This window comes from Talpa occidentalis, unplaced genomic scaffold (genome assembly GCF_014898055.3).
Source record: "Talpa occidentalis isolate TD23 unplaced genomic scaffold, MPIMG_talOcc4v2.1 talOcc4.9, whole genome shotgun sequence".
NCBI lineage: Eukaryota > Metazoa > Chordata > Mammalia > Eulipotyphla > Talpidae > Talpa > Talpa occidentalis.
The window spans coordinates 74,214,947-74,234,034 of record NW_023605305.1 but is presented as its reverse complement, the minus strand read 5'-3'; the positions used below and the strand labels follow the sequence as shown (position 1 = coordinate 74,234,034).

The 19,088-nt window shown below is 46.3% G+C and overlaps 1 protein-coding gene and 1 long non-coding RNA gene across 3 annotated transcripts; one reads left to right on the top strand and one right to left on the bottom strand.

The window, feature by feature from the left end:
* The first annotated feature begins 1,718 nt into the window (after nt 1-1,718).
* Nucleotides 1,719-7,369, top strand: LOC119235791 (uncharacterized). Of its 2 annotated transcripts, XR_005122918.1 has the most exons (4): nt 1,719-1,930; nt 6,208-6,353; nt 6,608-6,805; nt 7,176-7,369. It is a non-coding gene; the product is annotated as an uncharacterized LOC119235791 (long non-coding RNA). The 2 variants fall into 2 exon arrangements; XR_008550192.1 differs by lacking the exon at nt 7,176-7,369 and having other exon boundaries at nt 6,608-7,167.
* A 591-nt stretch (nt 7,370-7,960) lies between these two features.
* On the bottom strand, nt 7,961-8,963 carry SMIM42 (small integral membrane protein 42). The gene has a single exon (XM_054691173.1). The coding sequence runs from the start codon at nt 8,680-8,682 to the stop codon at nt 8,470-8,472; it is 213 nt and encodes a 70-aa protein (XP_054547148.1). The 5' UTR covers nt 8,683-8,963; the 3' UTR covers nt 7,961-8,469.
* Between the last annotated feature and the right edge of the window lie 10,125 nt (nt 8,964-19,088).

Sequence of the window (19,088 nt, the reverse complement as noted above, 5' to 3'; positions counted from 1 at the left end):
CTGACACCCATCTGCTACCCATCACAGTGTCTCCAAATGCATAAAGTACATACAATTACAGAGGAAACCAATTTCACTGAAATACAGTTATTGAAAGACTCAAAAAACCAAATTTGTGACATAGTAATCTACCACCTTCTTTAACAATGCATTCAATAACCTGATTTGTGGCAGAGCTAATAACTACCATAATTTCCAAGATGTGATGAGTGTAAATTTAAAGAAACTTGCAGCAACTAATGTGAAAGCACCTTGATTTCTATTAGTGACAAAAGCACAGCTATTGCTAATAATACTGGGGCTTGTAGTAGACAAATACAAAATTCACTTAGAGGTTATTGAATATGTATCCCCACCCCATGCACTTCTCAGACCCCCCAAATCTATCTATGGATTAAGATTAAGGTGGAAAAGGTGAAGATTAAGAGTAGAAGCAATTGGCTGAAATACATGTTGATGAATTTAAATGTGCGATTCAGGGCTAGACAATGGGGGAGATCAAGTAAAGCTTTCCTTCGGGCAGAGGGTTTGACAGTCCAGGGCCTTCTTTTGCCTGGGTCTGCCAGGAGGTCTTTCTGGAATACGCAGATCCTTTTATGAATGAGGCTGCCTTAGGGTCCTATTGAGACATCCGCAGCAGCAGCAGCTCAAATTCTCAGCTTCTGCCGCTGACCCAGGTGGGTGCCACCTCCCCATGCGCCCTGCTCACTCTGCATAGTGCTCACTCTGCACAGTGGATGAGGACATTTTGCCCCAAAGGTTTTGGGCTTGTGGCCAGAGGAGCTGGGCTCCAGAGGTGGATGGAGCTCCTGCAGAGAAAGATTGGTTGCCCATCAGGTGGGACAAGAAAAAGGCAAGCATTTACCAGGGCCCAGGAGGCACCTCGGCTCCCCCATTCTGGCTGACATGGAGGCTAGCAAAGCCTTTGGAGGCTGAGGCAGCATCCAGTCTTCTGGGACACACATGGATGAGCGCAAGCCTGCCACTAGGGGTCTGTCTGGGCCCCGGCGGACAGGAGAGGAGGGGGGCACTTCACTCTACGTGGCCGGCTTTCTTAACTGTGACTGATGACCAGCTCCCTCTCTGTTCTCAGGAGGAGTCAGGGGTGACGTGGGCAGGACCACTTTGTAAGCTGTAAAGTGTTATATAGGCGTGAATTATTATTAACTGGATAATACGTTCTTGTCCAGGTAACACTGATATGTTTGTATTCTAGTCATATCATTCGGACCACACTTTAAGTCAGGGGACCACAAACTCCAAAGTACTTGATCGAGCTCAATCACTGCTCTTGCTGAACCATATACACTTTCTGCATATATTAAAAATGATCTACACATATACACACACATAATCCTATATACCAAAGGATTTACCTTTTGGTTCATTTTTTCCTGACTATGATAATAATTCTTAAAGGGCCCTCAAATCCGGTGAGGTGGGTGTTTCCCCCACTTTACAGATGAGGAAACAGGCTCACTTATAAAGAGAATTTGTGGCTGAGTGGGTCTAGGCATCTATCGTCTGACTGCTTGCAATGTTTGCTTTCCTTAGAATTAAGACAGATTCACTGGGTTTGGAGGCAGCAATGATTAAAAGGTGCCTGGAGAGGTAATACAATATTGAAATTTCTTACATGAAGGAAAACAGACAGCTAGGACGCTTGAGAGTTGTGTCCTGTATCTTTGGTTTATCATCCCTGATTTTGGGTGGGCTGCACTATTACTCATGATTGTAACTCATTACAGATCCTAAAACACAGGCTTCAAAGAGACACTCTTCGAAGTGACTTTTTTGTGTGGGGAATCCTCTATGCTGTTCTACCTGCAGGGGCAGGCTGCCCTCACGTGGTCAAAGTCATGAATTGCAGATGCACAAACATCTGCGAGCTCTCACCTGGTACCAACACCTGACAGTGGCACATGGCAAGGTAGGATTGTCACTCATTGTAGTGGGACCTTGATATAGGTGTCGGCCCAGGCACAGATGGGAACTTTGTGCATGCAGACTGTGGCTTTCTGTGGTATACCATTTCCGACCCTATGATGTTTTGGTCCCCACACCCCAGACTCTTGGCCTTCTGAGCCCTAGAATGGCAAGAACAGCTGAGATGATGTTGGAGGAAGTGCTGACTCAAAAAATACCATACTTGAGGGCCTCCCCGGTGGCGCAGCGGTTGAGCGCTGGGTAGCAAAGCTGCCGGCGACCTCTGCGGCGCCGGTTCGATCCCCGGCTGCTCCCCGGCCACCGGAGGAGGGTCCCACATGGCGCGCAGACCTCTCCTGCCGCCCGCTGCTCCCCTCAGCAGTGTACTTCGGTCCTTCTGCCTGCTCTGCTCCCCGCTCTGGCTCTGGTGAATTCTCTCACCCTCCCGCGCTTCTGACTGTACCCAGTGCATGTATAAACAAAACGAACGAACAAACAAACAAATAAATAAATAAAAACATGCCTCTATAAAAAAAAAAAAAAAATTAAAAAAATACCATACTTGAGCTTAGTTCAGCCCCTAATTTACTATGAAACGATGAGTAGGCATCTTACATTTGATCTGAGGCACCCTTTTTAAATCTGTGAAAAGAGAAATATGCCCATTTTGCAGACAATGAATGAAGGCTTGAGAGTTTAAACCAATGGTTCTCTTATGTGAAGCAAAGTCAGAATGATAAAAATAAATACTGGAGATTTTACCAGCAATTCAATAACATAAAACATTTTCAAAAGCTAGCGGACTTTAATAAACATCCTGAGGGTTCTGAGACTAAGAGGGAGAGAAAGGGACCAAGGGACCCCCGGGATGTGGGGGGAAATCAGTGGTGCTCAGCCATTTTAGTTTTAGCATCCCTTTATACTCTTTAAATTATGAAGGACCCAAAAGGGCTTTGGTGTAAGTGGACTACATTTATCCATATTTACCATATTATCAATAAAAATAAACACCAAATTTTAAAAGGTACTTATTAATTCATACAGAGATAACAATATCAGACTTATACATTAACATAAATATTTAGAGAAAAGAATGGCATTTTTTCTCATTGTTCTTGTTCTTTTTATAAATTTTATTTTATACATTTTTTACATCATTTTTCATTTTTGCACAATGTATGCATTTTCATCTTGGTTATAGTCCTCATACAATTCCCAACCCCTTGTTTTGATCCCACTCCCTCCTTCCCCCACCCCCCTGTAGTGTGTCTCTGGTTTATAGTTGCTTGTTGATTTTGATTTTTACTTTATGAGAATTAGGTTTTTTCCTGGTCCCTTATTTAGGTTTTCTAAATTCCTGCTATGAGTGAGACCATCTGGTATTTTTCTTTTTCTTTCTGGCTTATTTTGCTAAGCATGATCCCTTCCAGCTCCCTCCATGTTGCTGCAAATTGCATGAGTTTATCTTTTTTGATTGCTGAGTAATATTCCACGGTGTATATGTACCACATCTTCTTTTTTTTTTTTTTTCATAATTTTTTTAAAGATTTATTTATTTATTTATACAAGCACTGGGTACAGTCAGAAGTGCAGGAGGGTGAGAGAATTCACCAGAGCCAGAGCGGGGAGCAGAGCAGGCAGAAGGACCGAAGTACACTGCTGAGGGGAGCAGCGGGCGGCAGGAGAGGTCTGCACGCCATGTGGGACCCTCCTCCGGTGGCCGGGGAGCAGCCGGGGATCGAACCGGCACTGCAGAGGCTGCGGGCAGCTTCGCAACCCAGCGCTCAACCGCTGCGCCACCAGGGAGGCCCTGTACCACATCTTCTTGATCCAGTCATCTATTTTTGGGCATTTGGGCTGTTTCCAAAGCTTAGCTATTGTAAATAGTGCTGCTATAAACATAGGGGTGCAGGTGCCCTTTGGAATTAATGTTTCTGTGTCCTTTGGGTAAATACCTAGAAGGAGAATTGCTGGATCATATGGAAGCTCCATCTTTAGCAGGTTGAGGAATCTCCAGACAGCTTTCCATAGTGGTTGGACCAGTTTGCACTCCCAGCAGCAGTGCAGGAGAGTTCCTTTTTCTCCACATCCTCACCACCATTTGTTGTTGCTAGTTTTTTTAATACGTGCCAAGGAAAGGCATTTTTTAACATTTTTGCAAATTTCTATAACACTTGACTTGTTCGAAAACACATGTCAAGTCCCAAGAACTCCATTGTATACTCATGAGAGAATGAGAGTGTAAAAGAAAAAGACATATCTTCATGTTTTTATGAAAATAATTTCCACCTATACAGATGCCCTGAACATGTGTTGGTGACTCTGGGTATCCCAGGACCACACTTTGAGAACCACTGTTTTCCCTCATCTGTCCATGGACACACAGCTAGCGTGTAGTGCGGCCCAGGTTCCATGCTGTTGCTCTGGCCTTACAGACAGACTCAGGCATTATTCCACGCCCCCACAAGCCCCTCAATCCCCTCCTCCCCTTCTTTCCCTCTCTGCACTTCTGGGGTCCACTCTAAAACAAGAGTGGGAGTCTGGTCACCTAAGGCCCTCTGGCTCTCACTCTTCATGGCTCTGTGCAAGGGCAGCATCTTTGACTCCCTGGGTGGCTGCCCCTGAGGGATCTGCAGGAGATGAGCCGCAGTAGGGGCTGGAACAGTGAGAGCATCTACAAGGAGTGGAGAAAGCCCCCTGGTTTCTCCTGTTCTCACATCTTCTTGAGAAGATAGCTTCATGTTCCCTAAACCTTTCCAAGAAAAATAGGAGTCTCACCCCACCCCCTACTGTGACCCCCAACTCACCTGGTTCTGCCTGACTGAACCACTTAGCCCCCCCGGGGCTAGGAGGGTGGGAGACAGTGAGCTTCCCACTGCTGAACTCCTGCCCTCCCTCATCTCTCCTTCCTTATTCACCTTTAGAAAATGATTGAGCCAAGAAAGGTTTACAAAAGGGCATTTCAGGTGCAAGGAACAGAATGGGCAAAGTCATGGAAACAGGAAAATACCGGGAAAGCCTTTTAGAAAGCATTTTGGCATATATCTTGATTTAATGTCTCCCTGCTCCTGTTTAACCTACACATTTAGTATGCCAGATTAATCTTGAATATTTATTTCACCTCATCACTCCCCTTGTCTTAGTTCCCTCTTGGTTGAAATCAAACACCCTCATGGCATCCAAGTCCCTTTAGTGCTGGCTGGTGCTATTTCCTCGATCTGATTTCCCACTGTTCCCAACCTGCATCATGTGGCTGGCTTTTTGTTCCTTGTCATGCCTCATGCTTTCCCTTCCACTCTTAAGTCCGGGTTGCCTGTTTCCTTAACATTTCACCTGCTCCAGGAAGTCCACCCTGATTGATCTAGGCTGGGCTTCAGAATGTCTGGAGGAGTCCATTAATATCCCATGCTTGGCTTTTCTCAGAAAACACCTGGTACTGTTATTGGCCCAAGGAAGCCCTCAGCCACTTGTAGGTTGGAAGCTCTTGAAAGGAAGGAGAAGGATCCTCCCTGATTGCACAAGGATTAAAGACATAGTGCTATCAAGCCATCACCAGCTACCACAACATGAGTTCAATCCCCGGCCAGGGAGGTGGCCCACATGGCACAGCAGACCTGTCTTGCCCGCTGCTCCCCTCAGCAGTGTATTTCAGTCAATCTGCCTGTTCTGCTCCCCATTCTGTCTCTAGTGAATCCTCTCACCCCGCACCTCTGGTCTGTACCCCAGTTCTTGTATGCATAAATAAAGAAATCTTTAAAAAAAAAAGAAAGGAAGGACGGAGCAGTGTTTTACTCCTCTTCACTGCCTTCTCCCTCTGGTACTGAATACCTCCTGGATGCGTTATTGTGGTTGGTACTTACTAGCTTAATCCCAATACTGTAGGACCTGGGCACAAACTGACCTGTAGGAAGGTGCTGGGGACAGAGGAAGAGGCAGGGACCATCTTAAGAGAGCAAAGATGCTTATGCTAATGTCATAGTGGAGCACAGAGACTTCTGATGGAAGGAAGAGCTGCCTCCAAGCAGGGGAGGGCTTACTCCACAGCGATGTAGGAGGTGGACGGGAGAAGGAAGAGGATTGGCTGTCCTGTGAGACTCAGGGCAGAGGATCAGTCTCTCTGAGCCTTTGAGCCTCACCTTCCCGTCTGTAGGAGGGAGAGGGTATCAGGCAGAATAGAGACACTATATTAAGAACTCACATATAATTAATGATCAATAAATATCACATAATGAAATTAAACTGTTACAAATATAATTTAAAAATTATAAATTTTCCGCCCAGGCAATCTGGATAAGAGACGTGCATCACCGTGGGCGACTTGATCACAGCCCCTCGTGGCTACATACCGACCTGGCAGTTTGAGGGGAGGAGCTCTCCGCCTGGCGGACTCCAAGGGGAGCAAGTCGCGGACCCTTTGCTGCCATCAGGTGGCCACAAACTAGCTATGCAATCTGACTGGTTTGTCAGGGAGTTCCAAATGAGGGTAAAACTGAGAAGATTGTGGGGGGTGTGTAAGGAGTTTGGGGAGACCCTCGGGCTAGACGAAACTGGGATAAATATGACCTAGAGTCCCTGGGAATTCTGGAATAATCATCCCTGGAGGTTAAAATACACACCTGGGAGAACTGTCCCCACCCCCTCGCACAGTCATATCTCTGCTTATTATAGTACTGTCCTCCAGGGGTTTGTGAAGTCTGCTCTCACCTACACCTCCAGCCTCACAGTGATCCCTTCTGGTGCTCACTTTCGGTCCTCAGACCCACCTCCAGAAACAGCCTTGGCAGATGCTGATCTCCATCTGAACGCTGTGTCTTTCTGCCCCACCCCTCACCCACATAACTTCTACTCATTCCTCAGCTGTCAGCCCAAACCTCCTTAGGTAAGTTCTAGTCTAGGTCAGGTTCCCTTGATAAATGCTCTCAAAGAGCCAGACTTATTTTTCAGAGCACTTTTCTCAGTTTATAATTAAGCATTCATCTGTGGGATTATTTCATTAACATTCATCTCTGATGATATTGTATAGGAGAGAGAAGTGGAGCACCTTTCTCTTGTATCCTTGGCACCGAGCTCAATTTGGGTGAATGGGGCATTTCAGGATAGGAGAGATCTGGGGGTTGTGAGGAGTGCTGAGGCATGCGGAACTTATGTGGGACTTGTCCTCAACAAGGAGAAGCATGGAAGTCAGGCTCACTTATGTCAACATGCCACTGTCCCCCACTCTACCCCATCTCACCCCTACTTCCTAACAGGGTTCTGGGACTGAGAAGGGCCATGAGGCCAGCTCCAAGGGAATAGTGGCAAGCCTCTGACAAAGGGACCCACTCTGCAGTGGGGGGAGAGATGTCTTTTGTGGTCATGAAGCTTTTTCTCCCATTGCCTGGTGCCTGTGTGTGAGCTATCTCTGCTGAAACTGGACAACCACAAAACCAAATCCCACCACCATCATCAGGTAGGCGGGAACCCCAGCCTATTGGGGTGGGCTCCCCTAGTGCTAGTAGCAATACTGGCCACTGCTCAGCACCCACTGAACAAGTTCCTTGATTTCTGTGAGTGAAAGTGAAAAAGTGGCCAGCGGATATGGGATCACAACCCAGATGCCAGGGGGCTAATTCTTAGGGAGCCCTGAACACAGTCCCCTGACTGTAAGCAATGGAAATGGCTCTGGATGGAGGAACTCTTGGCTTGAGACTCCACATTCAAGTGCATGTCTCTGCAGAGAAGAGGACAGTTGATTAGATGCTTCTGGAAGGAAAGTTGGGTACAGAGGTTTTTCTCCTAGAAAAATACCAATTCCTTCGAGGCAAACAATCAAATTTTCATTAGAGGAATGCACATCTAATCAGATGAGAGTATAGATTCTCAAAACACTGCCTCTGCAACTTGAATTTCATTGGAAAAGAAAGTTAACTTGTTCCAAACTCAGAAAAGATTTAAAAAATTATTTTGAAAATGGTATTTTCAATTTTTGCCAACCCACAAAGTTGAAGGATGGGGGGGGGAAGGGGGTGAGAAAAATATGCGGTACTTCAGATCATTTATTTGAGGAGAAATATTCTTTATTTCCAGATTAAATGAAAAGGAAAGAGAATTTTACCTAGATTTCAAGCCAGAGTGGGCTGATTCAAGGATCTTCTGAGCTTCAGTACAGCTTTATTATATAGTTTGAGGTGCTGTGAACCCCTCATGATTTCAATGTCCTTTAAAATGGAAAATTTGAATTTGTAATCACTTTTTAATTCTCCATGTGTTTGTTTCTTCTATTAATGCAGAAATCAAGAGCTATTTATAATTTCAGTCTAGAAGATCCACAGAGAGAAGACATTCAAACTCGAGAGCCTAGACAAGCTGCCGAAGTGTGAATTATCAAGGAGGCAGTGGAGGCGGACAAGGCCGCGTGGGCAAGTCACTGGCATTGGGGGAAGGGGTGGCTGAGGCAGCCCTTCCTTCCCAGGCTCCAGGGGCTAAGACAGGTGGACGCTGGCCCTACCTCTTGGGCCTCCAGGTCTTCACCTCAACAAAGTCTCCACCAAGAGGGGTAGATCTTCATGCCAGCTGCTTTGCCTCCTTTCTTAAATCTGGTTCTCGGATCTTGTTGCCTTTGTCTTTGCCTAATTTCCAGGCCAGGATGAGTAGGGTGACGAGAGTCATCAGGAGTACAAAGAAGAAGAGAACTTTTACTAGGTATGCATGGTCATCTGTGACAGTGAGGAGCGTACCCTTATCCCATAAGAAGACTGGAAATTGTGGGGACGACATCGGCTTCTCAAAGACAGCCAAGATATGTGGTATAAGCAGACTGCCCACTCAACCAGCAAAACAAGAAAACTGGGCTTGCTCCTCGTTCTATCCCAGGAGGCTGCGGACAGCTGCGGCCACACATCTACAGATCCTGTTGCTCCACGGGCGCCATTTTCTGTTGTTAGTAACTGAGCAGACGGAGTTGTTTGCTCAGAAAAGTTGACCAGCTGCTCGGGAAGCAGACACGTCCTGAGGTGACGCCCGGGGGCAGGCCTCTGGGCAGTGGGAGGGGCTTCTGAGGTGAGGCATTGTGACGTCATTTGACAGCGTTACCTTTTCCTTCTGATGTATTTTTAGATATACAGAAAGTCGCAGTGAAAATATAGAGAGGCTCTGTGTCCCTTTACTCAGTCCCCCAACAGTCAATCTCGTGCCGTTATAAGAAAATCAAACCAGTAAGTGGACATTGGTACAAATGTGCGTATGCATAGTTCTGTGCCATTTTATGATACATGTAGATTCTTGAAAGCACTGAAATCAAGATACAAAACAATTTCGTTACCATGAAGATTTACTGCTGCCTATATTCTCTCAGTTGGATAAAATAGAACTTACTTCCTCCCTGTATAATAAAGTCTCTTCACTCTCTTCCATTTATAATGTAATTTTATTGAATATTTCCCCTGTATCCTTGAAATTCAGAAAATGTTATATTTTTTGCTTCAACTGTCAAACAATTTAGATGGCACAAGAGGAAAAGGAAAGTCTTGTGTTTATTTACTCATGTAATGACTGTTGGGTCATTTAAAATGTCAAGTTCTATGATTCTTTCCTCAGCTAAATATTTTGGTAATTATATTTTTCAGTTCTAAAATTTCCATTTGGTTCTTCTTTCTTGATCTCTTCAATTTCTTCACTGAGATTTCTAATTTTAAATTTGTGTCAAGTGTATTTGTAATAGCTTGTCGAAACATTTTTATGACTTTAAAATTCCTGCCCGATAATTCCAATATCTACATCAACTTAGTGTTGGCTTCTGCAGATTGTCTTTTAAGTTTGAGATTCTCCTGGTTCTTTGTACAAAGTGTGATTTTGATTACATACTGGGTATTTTGGTGGTTTTGAGTCCCTGGGTCTTGTTTAAATATTCTGTTTTAGCAGGAGTCCTCTGACGTGGTGCCAGATGGCAGTGGTAGGTGTTGCCTCACTAATGCCAGGCAGGGGTGAAGATCCAGGTTCTCCACTCAACCTCCTTTGACAATTCAGGGTGAAAGAGAGATGCACTTCCTCACAGCTGTTTGGATGTGGGATTTCAGATTCCCCAGGTGGCCTCCTCTGACTCCAGCCTGGTAGGGAGGGGGAGGGACTTTTTTTTTTACCTCTGGATGGGGAGCTCATTACCTCCAGGCAGAGCTGGGGAGTGAGGAGGGGTACATCATTACGGCTGGGGAAGGGCTTTGCTGAGGGAGCAGGGCGTGGGTACTTGATTTTTTTCCCATGGTGTTTGGCTAAGGTAGGGCAATATCTAAACATGTTCTGTCATGTTGAGTTGCTTATCTCTAGTCCTTTGATTAGAGAATAAGCAGAATTTTCTTGGGACTTTGTGCCTGTTGGCATCTCTGGATTGCAGGTCCAGCACCTAGTCCAAGATATATGAGGCAAAAAGAAAATCCAAGGAATGCACTGTCATGCTAACCCCTGGGTTCCGAGGTCCCTAGTCAATCTGCCTTCTTCTCCCCACTTTCAGAGTATTCTTATGTTCATTTTATATAAAAAGTCCAGGGCTCTTAGCTGTGCTTAATGGAAGAAAGAGAACTGAATTAATTCCAAGTGTGTCCACTCCATTTGGGTCTGGAACCTATTGATGCAGTACCAAGATTCAGGCAGGCGATGGCAGAATAAGAGCCATAAAATTTAGTGCTTAACAACTTGGATTGGAGGTCAGCACTTGCCCTTTTAAGTGCTTGTGACCTTGGTTAAGTCATTAAATCTCTCCAAGTCTCCATTTACTCGTCAGAAATGGAATTATAATGATACAAAATGTATAGGTTTTTGTGGGGATGAAATGGGCTGATGAGTGCATAATAATTTTTCAAACAAATTTAAATTATTTTAAGTGGAACCAGGATGGAAGGAGAGGGAAATGAAGAGGGGGTATATGAAGAAGATAATGCAGTTCAATTTTTAAGTTGTTCCAATTCTCCTACAAACTTGCAAAGATCTGTAAATGAACATTTCTCCCCCCCCCCCATATCAGTTAGTTTCCTGGACCATGTGGATGTTACCTTCTATGGCAAAAGATGTGATTATGGATCCTGAGAGGGAAGGTTATCCTAGATTGTCTGAGCAGGTCCCAAATACAATGAGTGGTATCCTTACGAGAGAGATTAGAGGGGCTTTTCAGAGAGATAGACACACAGAGCAGAGGGCACATGAGGGAGCAGAGAGAGACGTGTCCTTCAGCCAAGGAATGAGCCCAGCCACCACAAGCTGAAAAAGGTAAGGACTGGATTCTCCCCTAGAGCCTCTGGAGGGAGCAGGATGTTGACAATACCTTGGTTTGGGACTTCTTACCTCCAGAACTGTGAGAGAATATATTTTTGTTACTTGAAACCACAATATTGGTAGTATTTTGCTTCAGCAGCCCCAGGAAGTTAATATAGGAATCACAGAGATGATCTAGTCCAATATCTTCATCTAACAGATGAGGAGACTGAGGCATGAAAAATAATCAGTAATTGGCACAATAAGTAAAGGACTGGGATTCTGGTTTCTCCTCTGCTTGCTCACTGAAACATGGCATCTGTGTCCTTTTCTTTGAAACATCTTTATTAGATGTAATTCATATACCCTGCAATTTACCCATTTAAAGTGTGCAGTTCAATGTGTGTTTGGTGTATTAATGGGGTTGCTTAAGCATCACCACAATCTAATTTAAGAATATTTTCAACCCTTGGGCCTCCCCGGTGGCGCAGCGGTTGAGCGCTGGGTTGCGAAGCTGCCCGCAGCCTCTGCAGCACTGGTTCGATCCCCGGCTGCTCCCCGGCCACCGGAGGAGGGTCCCACATGGCGCGCAGACCCCTCCTGCCGCCCGCTGCTCCCCTCAGCAGTGTACTTCGGTCCTTCTGTCTGCTCTGCTCCCCGCTCTGGCTCTGGTGAATTCTCTCACCCTCCCGCGCTTCTGACTGTACCCAGTGCTTGTATAAATAAATACATGTTTAAAAAATAATAAATAAAAAAAATAAACGGGCCTTCTTTAAAAAAAAAAAAGTATATTTTCAACCCTTACTCCCAAAGAAATTTGTATTCATAATTCTTTTTTCACTTTTTATTTTTTTGCGTAGAAAAACAGCTATAGGCCAGAGGTGTGTGTTGGAGTGGGTGGCGAGGAGGATTCACCAGAGGCAAAGTGAGGAGAAGAACAGGCAGGTTTACTGAAAATTTGCCACAAGTCAAGGCACCTACAGTCAGGGAACAGCAAGGAGGTTATGAAAGGGGCCAGGAAGTCTGAGAAAGGATAGACATAAAGTAACAAATCAAGAAAATGGCCGCCACTATTGTAACAGTGGTCCCCAGGAAAGGGGGAAGTTCGAGGTTCCCTGCCCCACCCAAGGGAGGGTGGAGCTGAGCAGGAAGAGGAGAAGCCGCAGAAGAGACTGAGGAAGGAAGCAGGATGGAGCCAGCAGACCTGGAGGAGGCGCATGGAGCCTAGAGACACGTGAAGAAACTGCGCTTGTCTTATGGTCGTGGACTGGGTGGCACAGATGTGGGTGAGACCCATGGGGAGGTGACAGTGGCAGCTTTTATCTTTTTTTTTTTTCAATATCTTATTTTTATTTATTTTTTATAGAGGCATGTTTTATTTATTTATTTATTTATTTATTTGTTTGTTTATACATGCACTGGGTACAGTCAGAAGCGCGGGAGGGTGAGAGAATTCACCAGAGCCAGAGCGGGGAGCAGAGCAGGCAGAAGGACCGAAGTACACTGCTGAGGGTGAGCAGCGGGCGGCAGGAGAGGTCTGCGCGCCATGTGGGACCCTCCTCCGGTGGCCAGGGAGCAGCCGGGGATCGAACCGGCGCCGCAGAGGCTGCGGGCAGCTTCACAACCCAGCGCTCAACTGCTGCGCCACCAGGGAGGCCCCGGCAGCTTTTATCTTGATGTTGATTTTGCTCTTTTCCTTCCGGGCTTGTCTGGTTGTTTCTGATCCTTTTCTGTGGGTCCCCACTGGAAGATGCTTTAGACTTGTGGCAGGCTTGGGGCCTTGCACTGGGCGGATCCCATATGGATGGACTTTCACCCACAAGGGGACGGGTAACTTTGGGTGCTTCATTTAGAAACTAGACTCTTTGCCTTACCTGTATTGTTTCCTAGTTTTTATTAAAGTTCCTTCCCATTAAAGTCTCCTATGTTTTGTGTTGATGCGGCGGATGGCAGAACCCATTTAGAATAGGCAGGTTTGCGGGGTTTGGGCTGCCCCTCTCCCTGTCCTATAACACTATCAGCTCCCCATTGTCTCTCACCCACTTGTCTCTTCCAAGCGTCTCTACGTGTCTCCCCTTCGTGTCTCCTCCAAATCCCCTTCCCAGCAGTGAGCAAGTGGGGCCACAGAAGCCGGGGAGCGGGCCTGCCTGCCCTCCCTGATACGCCCCTAGTTCCAGGGGCGCCCCTGCTCAGGAAGTCTGATCTCGGCAGCCTGGGACTTACAGTGCCGCTGGGGCAGGCAACATGATGCCTCCCCTAACAGACCCAGAAACCCAACCACAAACTGCCAGGCAGTTTGCGCTCCTTTCAGTATCTCCAGGGGCAGCGCCAGCAACTCTCCCACCAGGCAGTGAGGGGTTCCGCCTGCTGGGCTGGCCGCCCCGGGGGGACCCGGATGGCCCGGGAGCCTCCGGAAGAAAAGGAGAAACAATCTGTTGTTAGAGGTGACGCTTTCTCCACATCCTGAATGTTTTCTCTCTTGGGGCAGAAACCCTGTGGTGAGCACTCCTGCTGTGTCTGCTCCGGCTTTCACTCTGTGCCCCGGGGGAGCCCCACGCTCCCACGGCTTTCACAGGCGTGCAGGGGTGAGAGGCCTGTGGTCTTCATGGACGACCGTGACGGTGGCGAGTCAGCCCGTTACCGGAACCAGCTGCCTCAGCGCGTCCTTTCGCCCTGCTGCCCCCCATAAGTCAGCGGCGGCAGTTGCTCTTCAGAGCCCAAAAACTGCCCTTTGTAATGGGCCAATCAGGTGTGCGCCGTGAGCTGATTGGTGCTAAGTGGCGGATCAGACTTGTGGTGAAAGAGGATATAAGCCAGGGCTGGGGGGCGCTGAGGTAGCCCCAGGTGGAAAGGAGATGAGGACCCAGTCTTGGGAGATTTCAAAAGGGGGGCTCCCAAGAAGAAGGAGAGACAATGCCAGCCCCTAAAGAAGAAGGAGAGACGACACCAGCCCCAGAAGAAGAGAGGATGGTTCCGGCCTCCGAAGAAAGAAGAAAGCAGCCTCCCGCCGCCGCCCTCTGAGGAGGGGCGAGAAGCAGAAGGACTCTGGCTCGGACTGGGCGTCTGTCCTGTCTCCGACGGCGCCTGAAAGGAGCCCCAAAGGCCCTGGGCCTGGGGCCTCTGAGAGCTGTCTGTGGTTGGGATAACCCACCAACTCACAAAGAGCTGTTAACACTGGGTGTCTCTGACACCGCCTCTGAGGGACCAGCAGTGGCCATCGCTACTGCCAGTGCTGTCCAGCGCTCCAGGTGACCGGTGGCGACCATCACTGATGCTGTCTGGGTGAGCAGCCGCCACTTGCGGATACAGTGAGCGCTTTGTTTCCCCTGTTTGTAAAATAAACCCTGCGCGGTTGTTCCTGGAGCCTGAGGTCTCTTGCCGTTGTACGTGCAGGTGAGACCCACAGACAGTAACCTGCCCTCTCACAGGCACTGTCCTTTGTTAGGCTATAGCTCTTGGTTTCATTTTTGGCCTTTTGGCCTTTGGGGACTTTTTGGTGGCTCTCTGGCCTCAGAACCTGGGTAGATGGGTGGCTATTCCATCCTTCCATCTGGCCTCCTGCTCTGTGGCCTCTGCCCCTGTTTCAAGCCCAGTTCTGAACTTCTCTGTTAGGAGGCCATGGGGATGCATACTTGTCGCACCTCCCAGTATGGTTTTTGTCAATCACCAAGGTGAGTTTTGCCATCTGCCTCATTCCTCTGTCTCCACTGGTTCAGGACTCAGTGAGGAAAGAGACCGTTATGCATGCAGGTAGGGAAAAGAGATGTTATGCATGGACCAGTTACATCCCAAGCACATGGTCCTCCATGAACTCTGGAGGTCTGAGTTGTGACAGTTAATTTCATGTGTCAACCTGAGAGACTAAGATGTGCCCAGGTATCTGGTAAACATTATTTCAGTGTGTCTGTGGGGGTGTTTCCAGGGGAGCCTGGCACTTCAACTAGCATAATGAATAAAGATCACCCTCAGCAGTGTGGGCAAACATCATCCAATAAAACAAAAAAGGTGGAGGGAAGGTGAATTTGATCTCTGCTTGAGTTGGGACATTCAGCTCCTGTCTTTGTTGCTGTTGGCTCCCAGGCCTTTGCATTACCTGCTTTCCTGGATCTCAGGCCAGCCAAGGGCAGATCATGAGACTTCTTGGCCTTCTTAGTCACATGAGCCGATTCCCGAAACACACACACACACACACACACACACACATACATGTGAATGATCATATATCCTATTGGCTCTTTCTCTGGAGAACCCATTACATGAATCTTCTCACTAGATGACAGTAACACAGCATAAAGGGCCCCCCAGCTTTCAGTGTCTCACACCCTGTTTCTGGAGATCATTTAGTTTAAGATTTTTTATGCAGAGTGTTTAGCTTAAATTCCCAATATGAAAGAGAGGAAAGTCAGAAGATTTTTTTCCTTCTCTTAAAGTTTGTCTTCCTCTCCTGTGTTTGTAGCATTTTTCTGATGATAATCTGGAGCCTGCACTGTGCCAGGCAGATATACATGCATGGTAGCATTTAATGACTCCCTAGAGATGCCCTGTTTTAATCCCCAGAATCTGTGAATCTGTTATTTTACATTTTAAAGAGCTTTTGCAGATATGATTAAGTTAAATTACCTGGATTTTCTGAGGGGGGGGTCACACATAATCACAAGAATCCATGCAAGACTCAGATAGCAGGCAGTGTGGTGCCAAGAGGCCAGAGGGGTGGGTGCTCTTTTTTACTGCCTCTCTGCACTAACTTGTTTTCAGTATCCAAGCAATTCCACTTCTGAAATACTTACCACCTCCATCCCTGCCTCCTTATTTCCATTGTCACTCTTTAGTTCAAATTTTCATTTCTTGGTCCTTATCAGTGTTTTCTTGGATCATTGCAATAGTTTACCAATTAGTCTTCTGGCCTCTAGTAGTCTTATTTCCTTGCAGCCTATCCTACTCAATGTTAACAGAAAAATATACATAAACATGTCAGACCACTTTGCTCCTCACAATTCATCATTGGGCTCTTGCTACCTCTCACCACGTGGCATGTAAACTCTTCACTCATCCTGTCCTTCTCTGACTAACAACTTACACTTTATGTATATATTATATATTATATGTAATATATAGAAAAGAACTGATATAATATATAGAAAAGAACTATATATATAATATATAGAAAAGAACTCTCTATACACACACACACATATATATAATATATATATTATATATATACACACACATATATACACACATATATTTATATATATATATATATATATATATATATATAAAAGAACTGGGGTGTAGGCCAGAGTTGTGGGGAATGAGAGGATTCACCAAACATAGAATGGGGAGCAGAACAGGCATATTTACTGAAATACCCTTAGTGCTGAGACTTAACCCCTAGGCCACCAGGGAGGCCACTTATTTCTATCATGCTTTCCCATGCACCTTACGCTCCTTTACAAAAGACAACTTACATCAACTTCAAGTACCAGACAGCAAAATGGTAAACGACAGCGAGGCCTTGAACTCAAAATTCCTGATTTGAGTCATGGCTTCATCACTTTTTAAGTAAACTTGATGTTGTTCAATATATTTACTTCTCTGTGCTTCATTTACTTCATCTACAAAAACTTTTTTGCATTGTATCTATTTTAAAAGATTGTTTTGACAATCAAATATGATACTGTTATCAGGCAGGCTGAGGGGCACTCCAGAACCCCCAAACCTGCATCCTCTAAATGGGTTCTGCCATCCGCCGCATAAAGAAGATATAGTCTTAGCATGTAAGACCTACAGTAGAAAAGAACTAAGTGAATCAGTGTGCAATAGAAAGAAGAGAATAGTTTTCAATAAAATACCCAAATATGCAGCCAAACAGGTAGGCCCAAAGTGGGGTCACTCAGGCCCAAAAGCTTGCCACAAGTCTAAGACAACTTCTAGTGGGGAGCTACAGGAAAAGGGCAGGAGGAGCCAGACAAGTCTGGAAGCAAAGGAGCAAAATCAAACTGCGAGTCCAGATAAAGGCCTCTACTGTCAGCCTCCCCACTGGTCTCTCACCCCTATCTCTTTCAAGTTTCTCCTTCCATGTCCCATGAGTCCCCGGTACAAGTCCAAGACCAAGAAATAAGTGCAGCTGCTTCTTCAGATGTCTCTCTGTTCCATGTGCCTCCTCCAAGTCTTCTCCCTCCTCCTCTCCCAAGTCCTCTCAGTCTTTTCTAACTTCTCCTCACTGCTCAGCTCCACCCTTCCTTGGGTGGGGCAGGGAACCTGGAATCTCCCCTTTCTGTGGAGATTGCCCTGTCTCAATACCTGCCTGGTTCTTAGAGTGATGACTGGCACAGGGTCAGTCATTAGCAAGGGTTTGCTTCTGTTAGCGCCTAGCTTCTGCACCTGTGCTTAATCTGCCTGCAGTCCCATGTCTCTTCCCTCCTCCTCTGCTTGGGCCACTTCTACTTTAAGGCTAAGTCAGTGTTGTTTTCCTTGGGAAACTTACCCTGACCTCCTCAGCTCCAGGCTATACACACACCTCTGTCACAGTATTCAGCGCTGGAACTGGTTTTCCCTACACTGGATTGTGATTCGAAAACAGGGATCGTGTCTTCACCGTGGCAATCACAGAGATGAATACATAGACATTACTTAGTGTGTATTTGTTGGACGAGCAGATGAATGCTGCATTCTGATAAGTTAAAGCTTTAGTTAATCCAGAAATTTGGTTCTTCAGATAAAAATGCTGCCCTCATTTTTATTTTATTATTTTTTTAAGATTTATTTATTTATGCATACAAGAACTGGGGTACAGGCCAGAGGTGTTGGGGGGGGGAGGGTGAGATGATTCACCAGAGACAGAGTGGGGAGCAGAACAGGCAGATCTACTGAAATACACTGCTGAGGGGAGCAGGGGGCGAGGCAGGAGAGGTCTATTGCACCATATGAGTTTCTCCCTAGCCAGCCTGGGATCGAACTCGTGCTGCAGAGGCTGTGACAGCTTCACAGTGCTGTGCTCAACCCCTTGCGCCACCAGGGATGTCCCCTTCCCCTCATTTTTAAAGAATAGAACAGATCGTTTAAGGAAGGGGATATAGGAGGATCTTAATTTTGTAATGCTTCCTGGGAATATCCTATTTCATCCCAGGGCTCAGAAAGTCAGGGGTATTTTTCCACAGTCATGTGGCATAACTTTTCTTTTCCACTGTGGGGGTCTGGAGAGGAAGTAAAGGGACAAGGGAGGAATGTCTCTAGCTCCTGAGAACTCCACCTACTGTCTCAATGTAGGAATATGCATCTTTTGGGGGGTTGCTCATCCTTCATCCTGTTCCCAACTGTTTGAAGGACCCCAGCAGGCACACGTTAGAGCTCCTCAGTTCTTCTAGGTCAGTTCATAGTGGTGTGTTGAACAATGAATGAGGGAACAGCATACCCAGAAGCTGTTGTATAGTGGTAGGAGGCCACAGTCTCCTTCATTACAGTCAAATGGTGGGAAGGGAGCTCCTAATGAGCTGAATCAATCAAGGGAAGGGGAAGGGGTCCTGGGCTTGTGAGGATGGAGAAACAAGTTTAAAAACAACACCCCCCCCCCATGGCTGTATCACAGTGTCCTCTTTTGCAAATGTTTGCAGGTTAGGTTTATCACACAAAGCCAATCCAGAAATGTGCAGATTCTAAAACAACAATTTCAGATGTTTCGAAGATGTTTCTACCAATATAATCTGATAGAAGCAGGGATAGAGCATGTAGTTCTCAGGGATGTGGAGACAGCAGGCAAAGCGGCATTTCAGCAAGACCTGAGGGTCTTCCAAATCACAAAGGCTGTTTCTCAAAGTCATATGACTCATTCATCCATGTATTTAACCAACAAATATTGGGCACTTTCTGTGTGTGAGGCACTATGAGTACAAAGATGAGCAAAACTGTCTCAGCCCTGTGGGAAAACAGCCCTTCCCTTG

Bases quoted from the DNA above. Each gene is read 5' to 3' on its own strand.
- SMIM42 (XM_054691173.1), bottom strand. From the start codon at position 8,682: ATGTCGTCCCCACAATTTCCAGTCTTCTTATGGGATAAGGGTACGCTC.